Source organism: Primulina huaijiensis, chromosome 17, assembly GCF_012295235.1.
Source record: "Primulina huaijiensis isolate GDHJ02 chromosome 17, ASM1229523v2, whole genome shotgun sequence".
Lineage (NCBI taxonomy): Eukaryota > Viridiplantae > Streptophyta > Magnoliopsida > Lamiales > Gesneriaceae > Primulina > Primulina huaijiensis.
Genome location: NC_133322.1, coordinates 2,525,612 through 2,545,034, shown reverse-complemented (window position 1 = coordinate 2,545,034; position 19,423 = coordinate 2,525,612). Strand labels below are relative to the sequence as shown.

Genomic DNA, 19,423 nt, shown 5'->3' with positions numbered 1-19,423 from the left:
TAATAGAAATATAACTTATTGAATTTGGTTAATTTTTAAATATATATACAAACACTTGGAAGGATCCAGGAATTAGACTTGGGGTGAATTTGAACTTAATGTGACAAAATATATATTATAAAAGATAATTTTAGAGTAGCAAAAAATATTGGCTAAAGTAAGAATGTTCAGATGAATTTTCATTTATTTACAAAAAAGCCAAAATCATCTTGAAGAATCAAAGTTAACATGAAACCAACTTCTGAATTTGAATCAAATTGAGAAAAGCAAATGCAGAACGAAAATTTGAGGCTAAGAACACAATTTTTTTTTTTTTAATGAAAGTGAATAATCGATTTTATTGATAGATTACAATACTCCTTAAATTTTATAAAATCACACACATATGTATAGTATCAAAAAATTTAAAAACCTGACATCGACTTTTGATCGTGTTACATCTGCGTTCCAAAGTTAAGGATGATGTTTAAGTCCAAGACTTCTGATTGTAGTCGCCTCCTCAAAATATGAAAAAAAGAAAAATAGTACTCATGTTGTATATAGAATCATGTAGTGAAATTTGACCATTGATTGAGACTGACAACTTGCAAGAAATAAGTGGATTAAGATAGACAGACCATTTACAATAAATATGGGGCCACAAATAATATGCGTGTAAAACTATGAAGTAAATTAATCAAAACTTTGAAAAACAACTTCACTAATCCGTCTCTCTCTGCAAACACAAAAACAAAATTTGATTAATAGTTTATGTCCATAAATGAACAAAAATAAAAAAAAAACACGTTAAGAGGGGGAAAAAAGCCAATATAAAGTAAATATATAGAATATGGTATAACAACTTAAACAGAGAGGGGCTAGCTTGAAACTTAAACAGCCTGCACTTTTTTTTGTAGATTTTGATTGACATAATGGAAATTACCTTGTGTATGTATATATATGATGCATTATCCTGATTGGCGCAGTTGGAATGAAGAAATTTTCTAAATATGCCGAGCAGGTTTGAATAAATTTTATGTTCATGTTTAGAAAATTAACTATACAAGAAACGACGACAACACAGGAAATACATTAAATGCTTTGGTTGGATGTCATGAACGGATACATTCATAATTTACTGTATGTGAAAAGTAAGAAACCGAAGATTATATATAATCTCCACCACGATTCCAACTTCAATTTCTTCCTACCAGCAACGAATCGGGATGCTGCGAGATTTGTGTTCGTCTAGGAATTACTACGATGAAATCGGAGAGTAAATGGAGAATTGGAAAATGTCTAGAAAGGACAATTAGAATATTATTATAATATTTTGTGGATATATGTTTATTGGGCCGACTTTAGGACCCAGAGGCCCGAGTTGCCCAAAGACGAAAACCCCTTTCTCCCCAAATTCAGCCGCAGTCGACACGGGGAAAAGAGAACCAAGAGATCTTCGATTTCACCTCTCTAATGGCGGGAGGCAAGATCAAGAGAGAGAGGCCGTCCCAAAAGGGCGGAGCCACGGCGGCGTCGAAAGGTTTCCAGGGCGGAATCCCGTTTTACAAGTCGAAGGGACAACATATACTTAAAAACCCACTGTTGGTCGACTCAATTGTTCAAAAAGCCGGAATTAAGTCTACTGACGTCATCCTTGAGATTGGTCCTGGTACGGGTAATCTCACGAAGAAGCTTCTTGAAGCTGGGAAATCGGTCGTGGCTATAGAGCTCGATCCTCGTATGGTTCTCGAGTTGCAGCGTCGTTTTCAAGGAACTCCTTTTTCTAATCAATTGAAGGTTAATATTTTGCAGCCCTTTTGCGTTTTGAGAGAACCTTTATTTCAAGAATTTTGTGGCGTGCAAGTGTTTTTTTTTTTTTTGCTCTTGGTTTCTAGTTCTTATGTTGTTTGCCTGGAGGTTCGAGAAATTTGCTGAAGATTTCAATTGAATTAGCTGGTAAACAAATTATCGAGGTATTATTATATTAAAAGTTATTTACTTCTTCAGTTGTACTAGAATTGAACGCTTCCATGTTCATAATCCACTAATTTGACAAAGGCAGTGTTTTTACTGTGGGAAAAAATATGAGTCCAGAATTGTCTATGCAATCATCTTGGCGTTATCCTTTCTACTAGTGTTTAGCGTTGGAAATCCAATTTTCGTCGACTATTTTTTTTTTGGTGGTGGAATCCCCCATAGATGCCGTGCTTGTTCGAACTTGGAGGGCAGGTCTCAAGTGAATTGATACTATAATATCTGAATGTCACTGCATGAATTTAGAGCTTACTTTTTTGTCCGAGACTCTGATTGTACTCAATTCTTTCTTTGATTCAATGTTTTAGCCTCACTTCTTTCTCTTTTATTTGAAAAAAGATCTCTCAACCTGAAATAATAATCAAGGCAGTGGAAGTTATTCGGTCTTACCTGATTTAGTTGGCTTTTATTGTTGTTTCATCTCATTGTGTCCGGACACTTTGTGACATGTAGAGTAATTCTGAAGAAATGATCAAAACTTATTATTTCAATATTCTTCGTTCAGGTTATACAAGGAGATGTTTTAAAGTGTGATCTTCCATACTTTGACATTTGCGTGGCAAACATCCCATATCAAATTTCCTCTCCTCTTACCTTCAAGTTATTGTCTCACCGTCCATTGTTCAGGTGTGCAGTAATTATGTTCCAAAGGGAATTTGCCATGAGGCTTGTTGCTCAACCAGGTGATACCCTCTATTGTCGTCTTTCTGTGAACACTCAACTTTTGGCCCGGGTTAACCACTTGCTGAAGGTCGGAAGAAACAACTTTAGGCCACCACCCAAGGTTGACTCTTCCGTAGTTAGAATTGAACCAAGGAAACCACTTCTTTCTGTGAATTTCAAGGAGTGGGATGGTTTAGTCCGAATCTGTTTCAATCGAAAGAACAAAACTTTAGGTTCTTTGTTTAGGCAAAAGACTGTCCTTTCGATACTGGAAAAGAACTACAAGACTTTACAGGCACTGCAGCTTACACCAGAAGGATTTTCGGATGATGCAGAAATGTCCTCGTGTGTATCTGCTTTAGGAGACACTCTTGGTGATTTGAACATGGACAGCGAAGATGGAATAAATGACGATGAGATTGAGACTGAAATGGACGATGGTGATACTAAGACCTCGGGTGTTAAGGACAAAGTTTTGGGCATCTTGAAGCAAGGAGGTCTTGAAGAAAAACGATCCTCCAAGCTCTCACAAGGCGATTTCATGCATCTGCTTTCATTATTTAACCAGGCCGGTATTCATTTTTCTTAGTGTTGGTACCAGTTTTGCCCATCTCAACAAGAAGTGTTCTTTTTGTAGCTCTCTTTCTTTCGTATGATTACCGTTTTTGTTTTTCTTCAAGTCTATGAATTCATCGTAGATTTTTAAGGTCCCAATTATACGTGGAAAGTATAATCTATGTATTTTGAATTACTTGTTCTCCGTTTAGACAAGCATTTTAAAAATGTTTTACGTATTTTACAGTGGAAAAAACTTGAAGTACGCCTTTCGACAAGATTTTGTTAAACATTTTTGTAGAATAAACAATTAACAGATCAACTCTAAAAATATTTTTATATAATAGTTGTTTAAACACATTTTGTAATATTCTTAAAACGACTTTATGTAATATTTTTTTTAAAACAACACGTTTATTGGGGCCTTGAATTTTGTAAATTATATTCAAATACTACTTTTATTTCTTTTAAAATTTTATACTATTTTTGATATAATTGTTGAATAATTTAAAAATCTCATTATAATTTTTTTTTATTCAATTCATTAATGCTACCCAAAGTAAAACCGTTAGCATTACATCATCCAATATTAACCAATAGTGAATAGACAGTGTCTTAAAACGTTGAAACGAATCCCCATGTGGAGTATTTTAAAAAAAAAATTTGTGTGATACGGTTTCACACGTCGTATTTTGTGATACAGATCTCTTATTTGAGTCATTCGTGAAAGATTATTACTGTTTATTGTAAATATTGGTAGGGTTGATCAGTCTCACATATAAAGATTCGTGAGATCGTCTCACAAAAGACCTACTCATTTTCAATTATCAAATTAAATATAATTATAATACTTATCAAAGTTTTTTTTTTATATATAACTTGATAAATGTTCCACACACGTTGTTGTGTGCAAAAAAGATGAATTTCACGGCGTGTCTGACTCGATGTATTAGATGAACATTGATAATGGTTATAAATTTGATTCTCTCTCTCATTGTTTTTTTGGACGAGCATGTTGCACATGATTTGTCTAGTGTGTTTTATTTATACAACGTGGATACATGTACTATGTTAGTTTGATGTTCATCCAGTGCATACCGAAAAAAGCGACTGAGACTTCCATCGTCATATAAAAAAATGAGTTTGATAATTTGAAATATAGATGCAAATGAATCAAGCCACCCATGAGCTATTTAAAACTCGATTCGATAAAAGCTGTTTGAGCTCGTTTAATGAAGCTCGTTCAGATAAATAAACCAAGTTCAAGTTTTCAATATTCATCTTTTTAGCCCGTGAACAAGTTCTTTGATAGACTTACAAGTTACCTGTTAGATAAAAAAAATAATAGGTTTTTTTGGAAACACGATTACTATATTTTCATCGCATCCAATAAAAACGTGACACCAAATTGATTTCTACATAAGCGAACACCAAATATATACAATATTACAAAATTATTTATATATATTTTATAGCACTCTCTCTTGTGTAAAAGAAGAATATAGAAAATAAAAGTATTTTCAACAAAATAATCCAAACTCTTAACCCAAGTATTTATTTATTTCATCATCAATATCAATAGTGTTAAACGTGCATTAAATTTTAATGTGCATAAAGTAACACCACTTAAGATCATTAGCAGGTGGTCAACGATCCAGCCCTATAAATATCAAGCCGCATTTGAATCTCACTTCAGAAATCAGCTATGGCGATTTCACGAAGAATATTCCAGTTAATGAACCCTAATATTCTCTCTCTGCCAATTGCTATTTCTCTGCTCCTAGCGGTTTCTTCTGCTACAGTGTTCTTCGAAGAGCGTTTCGATGGTACCGGATTTACTTTGTCTGAATTTTGCGTCGTTATTTTAATTTTCGGTTGTTTATATGTGTCGTTCGATTGGATTTGGTTTGTGTTTTTTGCCGCGATCTTATTGCTGTGATGTCAGTTAATATCAATGAGCTAATCACTGCTATGGTTGACGTAGATCTGATATAGTTGTTCTCACTTTATGTATATTTCAGTGTGGAGTCAGATCATTTTGTCGCCTATATGTTGAATTGATTTAGAAGCATAAGCGATGAACTTTGTCCGTGGACATGAGGATCTAATGAAGTGCTAACCTCTTTACCCTCACCATTACGTCTGCATCAAAGATTCTATGTATAGTTTAGTTTGGGGCTGCCCATTTCACTGGACAGAATTTGGCTGTAGACTTAATGCATTTATTGTGATCAAATACTTTTAAAATCTGTTGAGTGGTGCCAAAATTGGAACTTACTGGAGTTTTTTAAGGGGTTTGATAATTTTCAGTTATATTGATGCTTCATGTGTAGAAGATAAAAGGTTATTCTTGTTTCTGAGTGAGGAAAGGGTGAAAGATCGATTATGTCTGGTTATGGTTTACAAATGGAAGTATTTACTTGCTTGAACTTTTTCCCTTGATTGTGTTGCATTCTCATTATTTATTTGGCTGCATTATTAAGATGGATGGGAGAGTAGATGGGTCAAATCTGACTGGAAGAAAGATGATAACATGGCTGGAGAGTGGAATTACACCTCAGGAAAATGGAATGGAGACCCCAACGACAAAGGTAATTATCTCATTGTGCAAAGTGCACATGGCAGAGCTTGGATTTGTAGATTTGTGTGAATAGCGAAACACCCAACATCTAGTGCTGCTGATGTTTTCCTTGACTTATTTCAGGTATTCAGACCAGTGAAGACTATAGATTTTATGCCATCTCAGCTGAGTACCCTGAACTCAGCAATAAAGGCAAGACCTTAGTTTTCCAGTTCTCTGTTAAGCATGAACAGAAACTTGACTGTGGTGGCGGATACATGAAATTGCTTAGCGGTGAAGTTGATCAGAAGAAATTTGGTGGTGACACTCCTTACAGGTTATGTCTCTTACTGTCCGTTTATATACCAGCGTTTTCCCTTCTTTAATTTCTGTACCAGTTCTTGCTGATTGATTGCGCTACATGGTTGATTGCAGCATCATGTTTGGACCAGACATCTGTGGCTACAGCACTAAGAAAGTCCATGCTATTCTGACTTACAATGGGGTAAACCACTTGATCAAGAAGGATGTTCCATGTGAAACTGACCAACTGACTCATGTTTATACTTTCATACTCCGCCCTGATGCTACATACAGCATCCTCATTGACAACATAGAGAAACAATCTGGTAGCTTGTATTCGGACTGGGATCTTCTCCCTCCAAAGAAGATTAAGGATCCTGAGGCCAAGAAGGTTGGTGGTTGTAGTCATACATCAAAATTATATTTGTTCTGGTACCAAAAATTTTGATATTACCATTCTTTGAATTTTGAGACAGCCTGAAGACTGGGATGACAAAGAATATATTGCTGACCCTGAAGACAAAAAGCCTGAGGTATGTTAACTTCCTGAGTTTCATATCAGTTGGTAGTAGTCCATGATGGCTTGTGGCCTAAGGGAAGCTCCTTTTGTTAAATGCCTACAACATATCTAATCCAAAGTTTATCTATACAGGGTTATGATGACATTCTGAAGGAGATCCAAGACCCTGATGCCAAAAAGGTAAATTATATTCAAATTCCAGTCCTGTTTCTGCATTCCTTGTAACTACCGAACGCTGTATACTGCTTGTTAATTGCAGCCAGAGGATTGGGATGAGGAGGAGGATGGTGAGTGGACAGCACCAACCATTCCCAATCCTGAATACAAGGGTCCATGGGAGCCAAAGGTTTATGGAATTTTTTTGGTGCAAGTTTGTTGGTATATTAAATTAAACAGACTAATCAAAGCCATCATTTTCTATTGCCAGAAAATTAAGAACCCCAACTACAGTGGGAAGTGGAAGACACCATTGATTGATAATCCAGGTTCCTTACATCTCTTGATCATTTGGTTGCCCGTTGCATGTCAAAGAATTTGTATAATCCCATTGTAACTTGGTTTCAGACTTTAAGGATGATCCAGATCTCTATGTTTTCTCGAATCTGAAGTATGTTGGGATTGAGTTGTGGCAGGTACAGGAATTTTGTTGTTTCCTTCGTGTTCACTTTCTGTATAATTACTCTGATTATATTATTACTCATGTTCATTGGGAAACTATATACTTCTGCAGGTGAAATCTGGAACCATGTTTGACAATGTCTTGGTATGTGATGATCCCGAGTATGCTAAGCAGCTAGCTGAAGATACATGGGGAAAGCAAAAGGAGGTATGTAAATTTGTCTTCCTGATATTTCTCTTCCAGTTTTTCAAAAGTACATTTTCCCCATTAAACAAGGGAAACTAATGCCTAACGATGCCGATATTCCAGGCTGAGAAGGCCGCTTTTGATGAGGTAGAAAAGAAGAGAGAAGAGCAGGTACTTTTTCGCTTATTTATTTGGAATTTATCCTGTCACGGCCCATAATGTTCCTTATTGAATCACTTTCAAATTATATCTGATTTATGATTCTCTCCACTGTTTATTTATTTTCTGTTCAATTCAGGAGTCAAAGTCGGATCCAATTGATTCTGATGTAAGCCCCGAATGCTTTCTTGTGACTATATAAATAAACTTCTCTCTCTCTCTCTCTTTTTTTTTTTTTTTTTTTTTCTCATTTAGTGTATTTATCTCAATGGTCTTCGAATAACAGGTTGAGGATGGGGATAATGATTCTGATGCAGAAGACAATGAAGCTAGTGACGATGCCAAGCCAGTTTCTAAGGAAGACGACCCTGCAGCTGATGTGGATGATGACGTTCATGTATAAACTCTAATCTTTTTCCTCCTTGTATGGAAGTCGTTTTAATACCATCTTGTTTTTCACTTCATCTCAATTTGCATGTGTATCCTCTTTGTTCATGCAGGATGAACTGTAGGATGCTCCGATACTGTCTTGTTCTCGTGAAAGTTCGCTCTCGAGACCAGAAGCTGAGCCGGTGAAGGCGCTTCACAATTTTTCTTTTTCTAAATTTACTTGTTTTAGACCTCTGTTTTTGTAGAAAAATGCTGAACAGTTTGAGGCCACATTAAAAAAAATGAGGCAGATTGCATTGATTTCTTACAACTAAGGGGAGCCATTAGAGAACTTATAGAATCATGTATTGTTCTAGATTATGAGACAGTACCCAAGTTGCCTGATTTCATCGTCATTTTGCCACCCTTTACTTGCTTATACTTCAAGTATTCGTTTTTGCTAAAATGGTGTTTTACTTCATATTCTATATAATCTTAATTATCTATTATTAAAATAATAGAAGCAATTTTTGTGTTAAGATGTAATATTATATATTTCTATTCGTACATCCTTTGATTCAATTGGCTGCCTCTTTTGGTGGTTTTAAAAATGGTGGTGTTAAGATGTAATATTATATATTTCTATTCGTACATCCTTTGATTCAATTGGCTGCCTCTTTTGGTGGTTTTAAAAATGGTGGGCAAAACTTTAATAATATAATACTTAATATATATTTTGAGATCGATTTTATCCATAACTTTCTTGCACCTTACATTGATATTTTCTTTCACAATTCTTACTTCTTTGTTTAGTCTACGTCGTGCACTCGGTATGACACTACAAATGGATTGAGAAACCACTTCTTATTTTATGTTTACTTAAAAGACCAAATCATAATTCCTGCCACTAAATAATATTTTTTTCGTCTTAATTTGTTTTTTCTACACGCATTAAAATATCATTAAAAAAAATCAAATTTTACAAACAAAATTTCCTATTTTAGTCTTATTTAATTGATTTAAAAGACGACTCCACATCCTTTCAAAACTTAATTAATAGGACTATGTAAACTATATAAATAATGAATTTAGATATGAAGCTATGCTCCTCACATAATCCAACGATTTTATACTATACTGTATAACACCGAGGTGTTGTGCTAAATATCCAATTTCATAAATAATTTTGTTTTCATATTCCATTTTATTTTATATTTTCGTGACGTAATATTAAAATTTACCAGTCGTAATTTCCATCTTAATATTAGTAGTTAAATTTATATCGATTAAATCAAAGGAAAAAAAGTTCGATATTAAATCAAACCGAACATGATATTAATAACAATCCACTCATTCTATTCTGGAGGCTCCGAATTAGGGGCGCTTGGTTTGGTTTTCGAACCGCTCATACGTCGGCCCGTTCGTTTGGTTCTTCAGATCGGAGGTCTCGATCGATCAGTTAATCGGGGAATAGATACAGAATCGATCGAAGAATTCGAAATGTTTCTGGTGGATTGGTTCTATGGAGTGCTGGCATCGCTAGGGTTGTGGCAGAAGGAGGCGAAAATCCTCTTCTTAGGTCTTGACAACGCTGGAAAAACTACTCTCCTTCATATGCTCAAAGACGAGGTTCTTTTTCCTTTGATGTTTGATTTTTGCGCACCTTTTTCGATTATATGTATTCATCAGTTGCGAATCGGATTGAGTTTTATTGATTGCGTTTGTCTTGTATGAGATAATTATTATTCGAAGAGATTGATGGATGAGGAACCGTATTGAGATCAGGGTGAGGTGGGGCAATAGTGGTGATTTGACGTACTTGCGATATTAGAAATTTTAATCGGAAGTTGAGGCCCCTGGATTGATTTTCTCTAATGATAAAAATAAATTCAATGCTTTTCGCCTTGGTTTTCGCTGTGGAAAACAATTCCGAGAACATCTTCCAATGGAGAAAGGATTATGAATTTTGGGTTCATTTGTTAAGTTGATCTGTCAATACGAAATCTGTTTTGTATATGTTGTATGATTTACCGAATATTTGCTTGTAAGTGTTGTCTAATTTGATGCTTATTTCGTGTAAAGAAAATTAAGGGAAGTTGGTTCTTGTCCCCTAATCTATTTGACAAGACCAAAAAAAAGGAATGAACATATTATTAACTGAAATTTCTCATAAACATGTTTATTTGTGCTAGCATTTCATCTGTGATTTTCTTTCCGAAAAATAAAGCTCAAGTGTTTTGTGTATTTTTTCCTCAAGGATTAGAAACATAACCTTGATGATTAACCTACTTTGAATATTTAATCCAATTCGATGCTGTGATGCTTTGTGCTTGGATTAGAAATGAATATGATATTGTCAATGTGTTGGAAATAAGCAGAGATTGGTACAACACCAGCCGACTCAGTATCCAACATCAGAGGAGCTGAGTATTGGAAAAATCAAGTTCAAGGCTTTTGATTTGGGTGGTCATCAAATAGCCCGCAGAGTTTGGAAAGATTATTATGCCAAAGTATTATTTCTTTCTCTCGTGGATTTAATTTTTGAACGACCTTTAGTTATTAGTCTGCGTTGTAGTATTGCTTGACTTTGTTGCAGTGTCCTTTGTTGGCCTTTTTAGGCTTTATTATTGATGGTATTCCAAATTTACCACTATAAGATTCTCTATTTTACTCCAAGCCTTGCGGTGAGAGATTGAACAGAGAAAAAAAATTTAGTGAAATCATTCATGTTTCCATAAATTCTTCTCGATTTTTAAGATTTTTCTTCATCGATATTAAAGGAAAAATAAAGAGCATGTGAAACCAAGTTCTGTGCTCTACTAGGACACTACTATCAACGATTCTCTACCATGGAGATTAAAGATAGGCTAAGCTACTAACCCTTTCAGAATACTCTCTACAAAGTTATTTATTTGATGATTTTGTTTATTATTGGATTCTTTGTAATTGTATTCCTCATTGGTTGCAAATATGGTTGTTCCATTTTGGCCAATCACTTTGTTGATACCATTTGGCTGTTAGCAGTTGCATAGAATGGAGCTTCTTAGTATTAAAGATTACATTAACGCAGATTTACCTGTGAATTTTTTTATGGATAATAAGATAATTTTTTTGGTGGAAAGGTGGATGCAGTTGTTTACTTAGTTGATGCTTATGACAAGGAGAGGTTTGCAGAGTCAAAGAAAGAGCTTGATGCTCTCCTATATGATGAGTCCTTGGCTAACGTCCCATTCTTGATTTTGGGCAACAAGATTGACATCCCTTATGCTGCTTCGGAAGAGGAGTTGCGGTATCACATGGGCTTGATGGGACTCACCACTGGCAAGGGCAAAGTAAACTTAACCGACTCCAATGTACGCCCTCTTGAGGTATTCATGTGCAGCATTGTCCGTAAAATGGGTTATGGAGATGGCTTCAAATGGGTGTCTCAGTACATTAAGTAATGGGTGACGAAGGTGATACATTTTCGTGTTTCATGTAGAGATAATATATTTCACTGTACTTGAGTTGATAGTGTTTGCTTTAAAACATTGTCGCATAGATTTCTGTTGTTTTCATCTTCTGTTAACATGCACCGTGCCTTGAATTTTTTAATACGTCAATTGCCATTTTTATAATTGCAAACAAACCTGAAATCAAACTGATCTCACGTGAATTTTGATACAATCACCTTCTCCCCGAAGTGATTTGTTTTTCTTTTAATTGAACATTGTTCTGATCAGTAAGTAAGATGGACTATGATCCTCAACAATGTCTCAGCACCATCAGTGACATGTTGACCTGTTGGAATGAGTGATCGCACCTCTGCAAATCCACATGCGTTCTTAAACTTACCCGAGCCACCGGTAACTGAAAGTCGTGACATGGTGCCACCAATCTTGAATACACCGAAAAAGTTGATGCTATCCCCATATTCCCCTCCTTCAAGCATAGCTGTAAAAGCCATCATCTGTATGGATCCATCTGCAGAGCTCGCGACATAAATCCCTTGTGCTTTACCCAATTGTTGGGAGCCAAACTCTGGAGCTGAGGTCAAGAAATCATCGATAACTGTGATTGTTCCAAACCCAAGTCCCAATCCGTCGGGTCCTAACTGTGCGGTGACAATGGAGTTGCCACTGTTGCCAGTATTTGGTATTCCGGCAAAAGTTGTGCCGGCTAGGCCGGTACCTAGTGGAACCCCATTAGGATTTATTGTTGGGATCGCACCATTGGCATTAGGAATGGCTACAGCCCCATCCGGTGGCAAGAAACCCAGAGGCCGGGCAAAAGGTACTTGGCCGCTGTAGATACTACCTAACAAGCCGGTGATGGGCCTGGCCGTAGGGTTGCTGCCACCTAGAATATCATGCATGTACATCTCGAACACTGGTTCACCTGTTGCTGCAGCCGGAGTATCAACTGCAGCTACAATTGTTGCAAGATTGATGGCTGCAAATAGCATTGAAAAGTATGCGATTTGCTTCAACATTTTCATTCTGTCTGTTTGGTTTTGGATGGTGCGTCAATGGTATTAGAAGTGGGTTTTATATAGAAACTTTGCTTAGGTCGTTCAAGAAAATGGAGTAGTTGTAGCCATGGTGAAGTTGTTACGAGCATTTGACCTAGTATCCGGGGCTGGGATGGAAAAGATAACGTGATGGAAAAGATAATATCAAGTTATTTTAACTCAATTTTAGAGGTTAACTAAACAAGCATAAATATTCAAACAGAAAATCCTTTATAAGACTGTTTTATGGTCTGATTCATTTTAATTATGAAGCAAAATCGTGGGAAATATTAATGTTTAACATAAATTCAAGTAGAGACATTACATTATCTTATCTTAGATGTACTTCTCAAAATTCTATTTTTTCAAAAAAAAAATTGATTTCTTGATATATTTTCATTACTCAAAATATGCATGGGATAAACAAAAATTTATTCGATTTTTTTATCTTTCAAAATATTAAAATAAGATTTTCAAATTACCCACATTTGAAATAAGAGTTTAATTGTTATATATCTAAATCAAAGAAACTGTTGCAAGAACATTAATTGTTCGTATCATTTGGATACATAATTAGGCAAATCTGCATATCCAATTCCTCTACGTGTAGATGGGAAAATCATGAACATAAAGCTCGAGAATGCCCCAGCAGCCAGAGGCAAATTCATCGCCAGTTCATCCGCGTTTGCTCCTCCGAATCCAACCAACAAACAATTCTGCACATCACTCTCACTAAATGCGAACACCAAGAACACCAATAGGGACACGAAAGCATGAACAAAATCTATCAAACTGATCTTAAACTTGGATAAATCCACTGTATTATCCTTCTTTTCTTCAGTCTCCAATACGGGCTGATCTCCTTCGTCTTCTTGATCTTTGTCGTCCCGGTTGAATACATAAAACCCTTTGAAGGTGGCGATGCCGTAGTACAACTTGCCCTGATCAGCACCGTCTATGAAACTATCTGTGAATGATGAAAGAAAGCATGCAGTTGCGCAGAAGAGGATCAAGCTGGCTGTGAGGCATTTGTTCGATGTTTCGCAAACACCCTTGTTCGAAAATGAAGGCATTAAGGTACGGAAGGCGAGGACTGTGCCAGTTGGCAGGAGGTTGGCTAGGTTAGCTGCGCTGGCTAAGGTTTTGTGTACAGGATGGGTGGAGGGAGTGGTTGAGCCGAGTCTTTTTGGCCTCGGGAGGGGCGGTGGACATGGTGGTGACCGTGTCGTCGCCGTGATTTGAGCCATGTTGATTAGTTTTTGTTGTTTGACGTTATATATGATTCACACTTGCATATATATGTACACACACACACAAACATGTGTGTATGTGTGTATCTATGGATTGACAATACAAATAGTTTTGTAAGTTTTGGTATACATAAATATATATTATACATGTGCAAGCTTACATTGCTAATTTTAAGATTTTATGAGACGTGGAAAAATGATTAAAATTATAAGCGAGATAAGATCGTTGACGAAAGTAATACAACTTATATGACCAATTTTGTCATTTTCGCTTTCAATTTAACAAAATTACGATGATTTTTGAGAAAATATAAATTAAGTCATCTCACATCAAGAATTTGGATTGATTTGTTGTGGTCGTTGGAAGAAGTTAGAAAACATTTCGTAAGGTTTATAGGTTACGTTTTAGTTTCTTCGGTTACTACTTTCAATCCCGTGGAACAATTGGTCAGTTAGTATATGTTTCTTGTTAGAAAATACAAATTGCGAAAGCATAACATAGTTTGTTAATTACTTGAATTTGGGTAAATATCTTCTTATAAAATTAGAATGAGTAAGTCTCTTGTGAGACGGTCTCACGAATTTTTATCTGTGAGACGAGTCAACCCTACAGATATTCATAATAAAAAGCAATATTCTTAGCATAAAAAATAATACTTTTTCATGGATGACCCAAACAAGATATTTGACCCACGAAATTGATCTGTGAGACCGTCTCACAAGAGTTTTTGTGAATTAGAATATATGTTGGACTTTTTCTTGGAGAAATTAAAATTATTACTCTCATAATTATCAAATCTGATTAGTTAATCCAACAAAATGAGACAAAATGTTTTTCCATAACTTTGGAAAAAAAACGGAATTGTCTCCACATTAACATGTCCAATTCGCGATGTTTGATTACCAACGTCACACTGTCATTTTCCGATATCACGTCAATAATCCGTCGAAATATGACTGAAAACAAAAAATAATAATCTAAATTACATATTTGGAGAACTAAAATCCAAAATATGATAAATTATACGAGATTCATGGGGCTGCGGGTTATCGCATTGGACCGGGTTCACCCGGTTTACATCATCAAAATTAAATGCAGGTGGTAAGTTGCCCAAATCACTTAATTACAAAAGGCCCAATTTGGGCCCAAAATTGTGAAATCTAAGTAAATGTTCCTTTCGAAGGTACCTTAATTGCATTGATCTCACCGGCCTACCATCGTTCTTAGATCTATTTTGAATTCAATATTGTATCGCTTTTTCATATAATTTTTGTCAAAAAACTGTGAGAAATATTGAATTATTGGTGAATGGCGACGAGGAATCGGACCATTTTGTATAGAAAGTACAGGGACGCATTAAAGAGTGTCAGAGTTCCGGCGGGATTGTCTCCGTCTAGTTCGGGCGGCGTAGGTCCGGTGATCGAGCTGTCAACTGCGTCTTTACTTAACCATGGTCGATCTTATGCTCCTTTAAGTACTGAAGATCCCGGAACCTCCAGGTATTATCTTAATTTTGTGATTTGACTTATGAGTTTCTACCTTTTCTGTTCACTTTTCAGTGAATTGGGATTTTTTAAGTGATTGAAATTCGATGTTTGAGAGTAAAGTCTACAAAATTTTGTGAAATGATTTGATTTCGTTGATTGAGAGGTTCTTATATATTTAATAACAACTGACGAAAATTTTAATGTGATGTGATTAATTTACCGGTTGATTTTATATGATGTACGAATAGGCATGGAATTACTCATTTTATGATTGATTCTTCGGATGCTCTTAAGTTTACTATACCTTGGTAGCTAAGGCGACTAATATGTTTGAGTCCTGCTGAAGATGAGCTTAGCATATCTCCATGAAGTAATCCTGACAGATGTGCTCGTTTAGTGGATATGCTAAGATTCTTATGCTTGGAAAAAAGTGTATTTTAGATGATCCATCTACTAGGTTTCTCTGCTTTCTAAATTGAAGGAAGAAGGTGTCGATGCTTGTTAAAGTAAATTAAGCACCTTTTTAGTTATTTATTTTTCTCTATCAATGACAACGAATTTTCTTCGGAGCCCAAACTAAGTTCCTATTTCCTGTAACGATTAAGATTCCGTTGGCAGATTCTTACATTGTTTTGCGCTACAGTAGGGGTACAGTTGCAGTAGGTCTACCACCAGCATGGGTGGATGTGTCTGAAGAAATAGCATCTAATATACAACTTGTAAGGGGAAAAATGGGTGAGTTAGCCAAGGCTCATGCCAAGGCTCTGATGCCTTCATTTGGAGATGGTAAAGAAGATCAACACCGTATTGAGGCTCTCACTCATGAGATAACTGATCTTTTAAAAAAATCAGAAAAAAGATTGCAAAAATTCTCTTCTGGTGGGCCTTCAGAGGATTCAAACATCAGGAAAAATGTCCAGGTATTGTCTGAATTGCATAGAAAAAGGGTTTTGATGTTATATGCAAAAGCCCAAATTGGTGTGCAAGATTTTGATGTTATCTATGTGCAAAGGTTTCAATTTCTAAATAAAATTATAGTGAATGGTGAGGTCTATATTGTTATTGCTTGTCTAGCACCAACTACAAGGTGATGAAACATACATTATATACTGTTAAGAAGCAGCCAGTATGATTGTTTATATGATGTACCAAATCCGAGCTGGTGCCTGATGTAATCTGACAAAACTTTTATGCTAATTCAGTAATTCTGTCAGATGTACCACATGAGCCATGATCTTTGTACTTCCAGTTGAAAAAATGAATGATGGTGAATGCAATTAAAAGAAGCACTATTGTTTTTTTTATATAAAAAAAATCTTATTTCACATTCATCGTATTACAGGAGAAACTTCTGAGTATTTCAAATATATGGTGTGGAAGGAAGCAACAAACTTTCTGTTATTATATTCTTTGCTTCCCATTTCACTGAAACACTTGGGAAATTTCACCCGTTATACAATGAATGTGGAATGAAGCAAGTAACTCTATATTGTTATATTGTCCCCATCATGTGTCCCTTTTTTGGATACCTCTCCCATGCAATGTAGGAACTTTGTTTAACTTGCTCATATATGTTTCATATGTTGTTAATTTGGCATTCTTGAGAATCATAAATGTAATATTTCTTATTGGTCATGGAAATTCTGCTTTTGCTGGGCATGTAAATGTATAGTTCACACTACATACTGGTAGAATTTCTCTATTCAATGGAAAATTATTGATAAGTTCAATCATTTCAGTTATTGTTTGGAAGGTTGTGTTTAATATAAGTTAATGTTTTGACAGCGTTCCCTTGCAACAGACCTTCAAACCCTCTCAATGGAGCTTCGTAGGAAACAGTCCACATATTTGAACCGACTTCGACAACAGAAAGAGGTATTTAAATTCATGGTAGAATAGAATTTTATGGATTCAAGACGCACGATATCTGGACGTACAATTCTGTTTCAGTGAATTAATCAACTCTCCACTATGATTGGAAGTGTTTTATTTTACTCTCACCTACTGAACTGTTCTATGCTTCCCATTGGTGATTGCACATGATGCCAATTTTTTTAACATCTTGCCATTTCATACAGGGTCCAGATGGAGTTGATTTAGAAATGAACCTGAATGGAAACCATTACAGGAGGAATGACGAGGAATTTGATGAGATAGTATGTGAATTTAGTTTGTGTTTGACGAAAACTTCTTACTATTTTCTCTTTATCATATGCATAGACGATTAGACCAGAATACATAAATAGGTAGGCTTACATGAATTGTTTACTCTCTGGCGTATATTCTGTAGGATTGGATCGGTTCCATGTATTCTATTTTCTCAATCTCCTTGGTAGTATGATTTGATGTTTTCAACAACCAAGTTATAAAACTCAAATAGACAATTTTTGGTCAACAATACATAATGAGCCATAACAAAAGACTCTAGAGGCCTGAATAGAGTGATTAAGCATTAATTGAGAGGCACCTAATCCTTGACCTAAAAAAGTTAACCACTTCTCAACCTTTTAACTGTCTACCTAAATTTTCATATTTTGATGTGTCTATGAGTTCCCACATCTTACAAAAGATAACTTAAATTCTCCCATAGTTTTTTCTCCAAAAATATGTCCTGTTCATATACTTCGACAATAGGTTCTGAGGATTAAGTGTTGTTATATCTAAGTCCCGACCTAAGACAAATTATTCTGATATTCAAACAACGCCATCTTTTACTTCCTCGGGAGATTATTCCACTGATCCATCAATTCAAATTCCATTCACAATAGATTTAGTTTTGGCATCCTAATTCATAATCAATTCCTTGTTTTGGCATTTTTCTGATAGTTTCCTAATTATTATTTGAAAGACAAATTTTACATGATTTAAATTTTGTTTCTGTGTAAATATCATTAGGGATTTAACGAGCATCAAATGGCAAAGTTAAAAAAAAGCGAGGCACTCACCGCTGAAAGGGAGAGAGAAATTCAGCAGGTGTGACACACCAGTCTAGTTTTTCCTTTTCGTTTCCTCTTTATTTTAAAAAAAAATTAAAACATGCTGATCAGATACTAATTCATTTAAATGTTATTTTTTGCTAAAAGGTGGCAGAATCAGTCAATGAACTTGCCCAAATTATGAAGGATTTGTCAGTTTTGGTGATTGATCAGGTCAGAGGCGTGGCAACTTCTATACAAATCTTCTCCTGCTAATCTTGTAATAGTCTTTTGAACTTTGATTAATTCCCTTGTAATTAATTTTTCATATCAGGGGACTATTGTTGACCGGATAGATTACAACATACAAAATGTTGCAGCATCCGTTGACGAGGGCCTGAAACAGCTCCAGAAGGTCGTCACACTTTCGAAATCCACTTCTTATTTCAAACAGATATTTGTTTACTGTTCCCTGTCGTTGATTGATAAATTTTGAAATGCAGGCCGAGAGATCCCAAAAACAAGGCGGTATGGTTATGTGCGCCTCAGTTCTCGTCATCATGTGCTTCGTCATGTTAGTTCTCTTAGTTCTGAAGACAATAATCTTTTAACCGTGAACTCGATCTCTTTCTTTTCTCCTACCACCTCTTGGTCACATTTAAGCATTGGAAACTCATAAAACAAAGTGGAAGAGTGGGAATTTCAAATTTCCTAGTCAACTCAATCTTATAGAAATTTCTAATTAATTTTATCAATACCAAATGGCGATCCATTTTTTTTACGATTGTGTATATATTGACTCAAGGGAATGACAGGCCTACCTTGGGGACTTCTGTATAGTGTGGAAAACATTGGATTAAATCTACATCCCTGGTAGATTTTTTGTTGTCTTACTTACAATTTTCTTGTTGTCAGTCAATGGGGGGAGATCAAATTTATGCTTCATCTTTGTTTCTTGATTCACGAATAACAATAATGTAGTAATGTAGTAAATGGTTCTATTTTTGAAGCATTAAATGATCATAATCAATTTTCCGCAAGGCTATGGTTTAGGAATAATGAGATCTGGTGCATGTTCTTTTTCAAATGCAATAATTGGTAAATGATGTTGAATACAATTGATTTTCAAGAAAAACTTGTCTCAACTTCTTGTCGAATTCACATTTTACATGAATAAAGCAGCGTTACAATCTCCGATGAATTAAATTATAGTTATATCTACTTGAACCACTCGACTCAAGACTCAGTTGAATATGGTACGTTTTTCAAATACATACATCACAAGAACTTACCATCTCTTCCATAAACAAGAGAGCCTATGATATCAAGCCAAG

At 35.5% G+C, this 19,423-nt stretch overlaps 6 protein-coding genes across 7 annotated transcripts; 4 read left to right on the top strand and 2 right to left on the bottom strand.

The window, feature by feature from the left end:
- Positions 1 to 1,338: 1,338 nt before the first annotated feature.
- Positions 1,339 to 3,378, top strand: LOC140963474 (ribosomal RNA small subunit methyltransferase-like). Its single transcript, XM_073422816.1, has 2 exons — positions 1,339 to 1,776; positions 2,519 to 3,378. The coding sequence occupies exons 1-2, from the start codon at positions 1,453 to 1,455 to the stop codon at positions 3,263 to 3,265; spliced, it is 1,071 nt and encodes a 356-aa protein (XP_073278917.1). The 5' UTR covers positions 1,339 to 1,452; the 3' UTR covers positions 3,266 to 3,378.
- A 1,455-nt stretch (positions 3,379 to 4,833) lies between these two features.
- Positions 4,834 to 8,395, top strand: LOC140963286 (calreticulin-like). Its single transcript, XM_073422572.1, has 14 exons — positions 4,834 to 5,057; positions 5,715 to 5,822; positions 5,936 to 6,128; positions 6,227 to 6,485; positions 6,571 to 6,627; positions 6,747 to 6,794; positions 6,874 to 6,960; positions 7,042 to 7,099; positions 7,179 to 7,246; positions 7,345 to 7,440; positions 7,543 to 7,590; positions 7,718 to 7,747; positions 7,865 to 7,975; positions 8,079 to 8,395. Exons 1-14 carry the CDS (start codon positions 4,937 to 4,939, stop codon positions 8,088 to 8,090), a joined length of 1,296 nt encoding a protein of 431 aa, XP_073278673.1. The 5' UTR covers positions 4,834 to 4,936; the 3' UTR covers positions 8,091 to 8,395.
- Positions 8,396 to 9,276: 881 nt separating this feature from the next.
- Positions 9,277 to 11,543, top strand: LOC140963253 (small COPII coat GTPase SAR1A-like). Its single transcript, XM_073422541.1, has 3 exons — positions 9,277 to 9,576; positions 10,326 to 10,457; positions 11,070 to 11,543. Exons 1-3 carry the CDS (start codon positions 9,277 to 9,279, stop codon positions 11,388 to 11,390), a joined length of 753 nt encoding a protein of 250 aa, XP_073278642.1. The 3' UTR covers positions 11,391 to 11,543.
- LOC140963252 (dirigent protein 16-like) lies at positions 11,529 to 12,465 on the bottom strand. The gene has a single exon (XM_073422540.1). The coding sequence runs from the start codon at positions 12,422 to 12,424 to the stop codon at positions 11,666 to 11,668; it is 759 nt and encodes a 252-aa protein (XP_073278641.1). The 5' UTR covers positions 12,425 to 12,465; the 3' UTR covers positions 11,529 to 11,665.
- A 479-nt stretch (positions 12,466 to 12,944) lies between these two features.
- Positions 12,945 to 13,684, bottom strand: LOC140962490 (protein DMP10). The gene has a single exon (XM_073421423.1). It carries the CDS (start codon positions 13,681 to 13,683, stop codon positions 12,994 to 12,996), a length of 690 nt encoding a protein of 229 aa, XP_073277524.1. The 5' UTR covers position 13,684; the 3' UTR covers positions 12,945 to 12,993.
- A 1,172-nt stretch (positions 13,685 to 14,856) lies between these two features.
- LOC140962267 (syntaxin-43-like) lies at positions 14,857 to 18,982 on the top strand. 2 transcript variants are annotated; one of them, XM_073421116.1, is made up of 8 exons: positions 14,857 to 15,186; positions 15,821 to 16,094; positions 16,960 to 17,049; positions 17,253 to 17,330; positions 18,070 to 18,147; positions 18,258 to 18,323; positions 18,424 to 18,504; positions 18,593 to 18,982. In XM_073421116.1, the coding sequence occupies exons 1-8, from the start codon at positions 14,996 to 14,998 to the stop codon at positions 18,698 to 18,700; spliced, it is 966 nt and encodes a 321-aa protein (XP_073277217.1). In that variant the 5' UTR covers positions 14,857 to 14,995; the 3' UTR covers positions 18,701 to 18,982. The 2 variants fall into 2 exon arrangements, with proteins under 2 accessions (XP_073277217.1, XP_073277216.1); XM_073421115.1 differs by having other exon boundaries at positions 14,863 to 15,186; positions 15,818 to 16,094.
- Positions 18,983 to 19,423: the final 441 nt, after the last annotated feature.

Coding starts and splice junctions, on each gene's coding strand:
- LOC140963474 (XM_073422816.1), top strand. CDS start 1,453: ATGGCGGGAGGCAAGATCAAGAGAGAGAGGCCGTCCCAAAAGGGCGGA. Junction 1,777..2,518: donor CTTTTTCTAATCAATTGAAG/GTTAATATTTTG, acceptor TTCTTCGTTCAG/GTTATACAAGGAGATGTTTT.
- LOC140963286 (XM_073422572.1), top strand. CDS start 4,937: ATGGCGATTTCACGAAGAATATTCCAGTTAATGAACCCTAATATTCTC. Junction 6,129..6,226: donor GGTGGTGACACTCCTTACAG/GTTATGTCTCTT, acceptor GGTTGATTGCAG/CATCATGTTTGGACCAGACA. Junction 7,441..7,542: donor CATGGGGAAAGCAAAAGGAG/GTATGTAAATTT, acceptor CCGATATTCCAG/GCTGAGAAGGCCGCTTTTGA.
- LOC140963253 (XM_073422541.1), top strand. CDS start 9,277: ATGATATTAATAACAATCCACTCATTCTATTCTGGAGGCTCCGAATTA. Junction 9,577..10,325: donor TTCATATGCTCAAAGACGAG/GTTCTTTTTCCT, acceptor GGAAATAAGCAG/AGATTGGTACAACACCAGCC. Junction 10,458..11,069: donor GGAAAGATTATTATGCCAAA/GTATTATTTCTT, acceptor TTTGGTGGAAAG/GTGGATGCAGTTGTTTACTT.
- LOC140963252 (XM_073422540.1), bottom strand. CDS start 12,424: ATGAAAATGTTGAAGCAAATCGCATACTTTTCAATGCTATTTGCAGCC.
- LOC140962490 (XM_073421423.1), bottom strand. CDS start 13,683: ATGGCTCAAATCACGGCGACGACACGGTCACCACCATGTCCACCGCCC.
- LOC140962267 (XM_073421115.1), top strand. CDS start 14,996: ATGGCGACGAGGAATCGGACCATTTTGTATAGAAAGTACAGGGACGCA. Junction 17,050..17,252: donor GACTTCGACAACAGAAAGAG/GTATTTAAATTC, acceptor CATTTCATACAG/GGTCCAGATGGAGTTGATTT. Junction 18,505..18,592: donor GCCTGAAACAGCTCCAGAAG/GTCGTCACACTT, acceptor TTTGAAATGCAG/GCCGAGAGATCCCAAAAACA.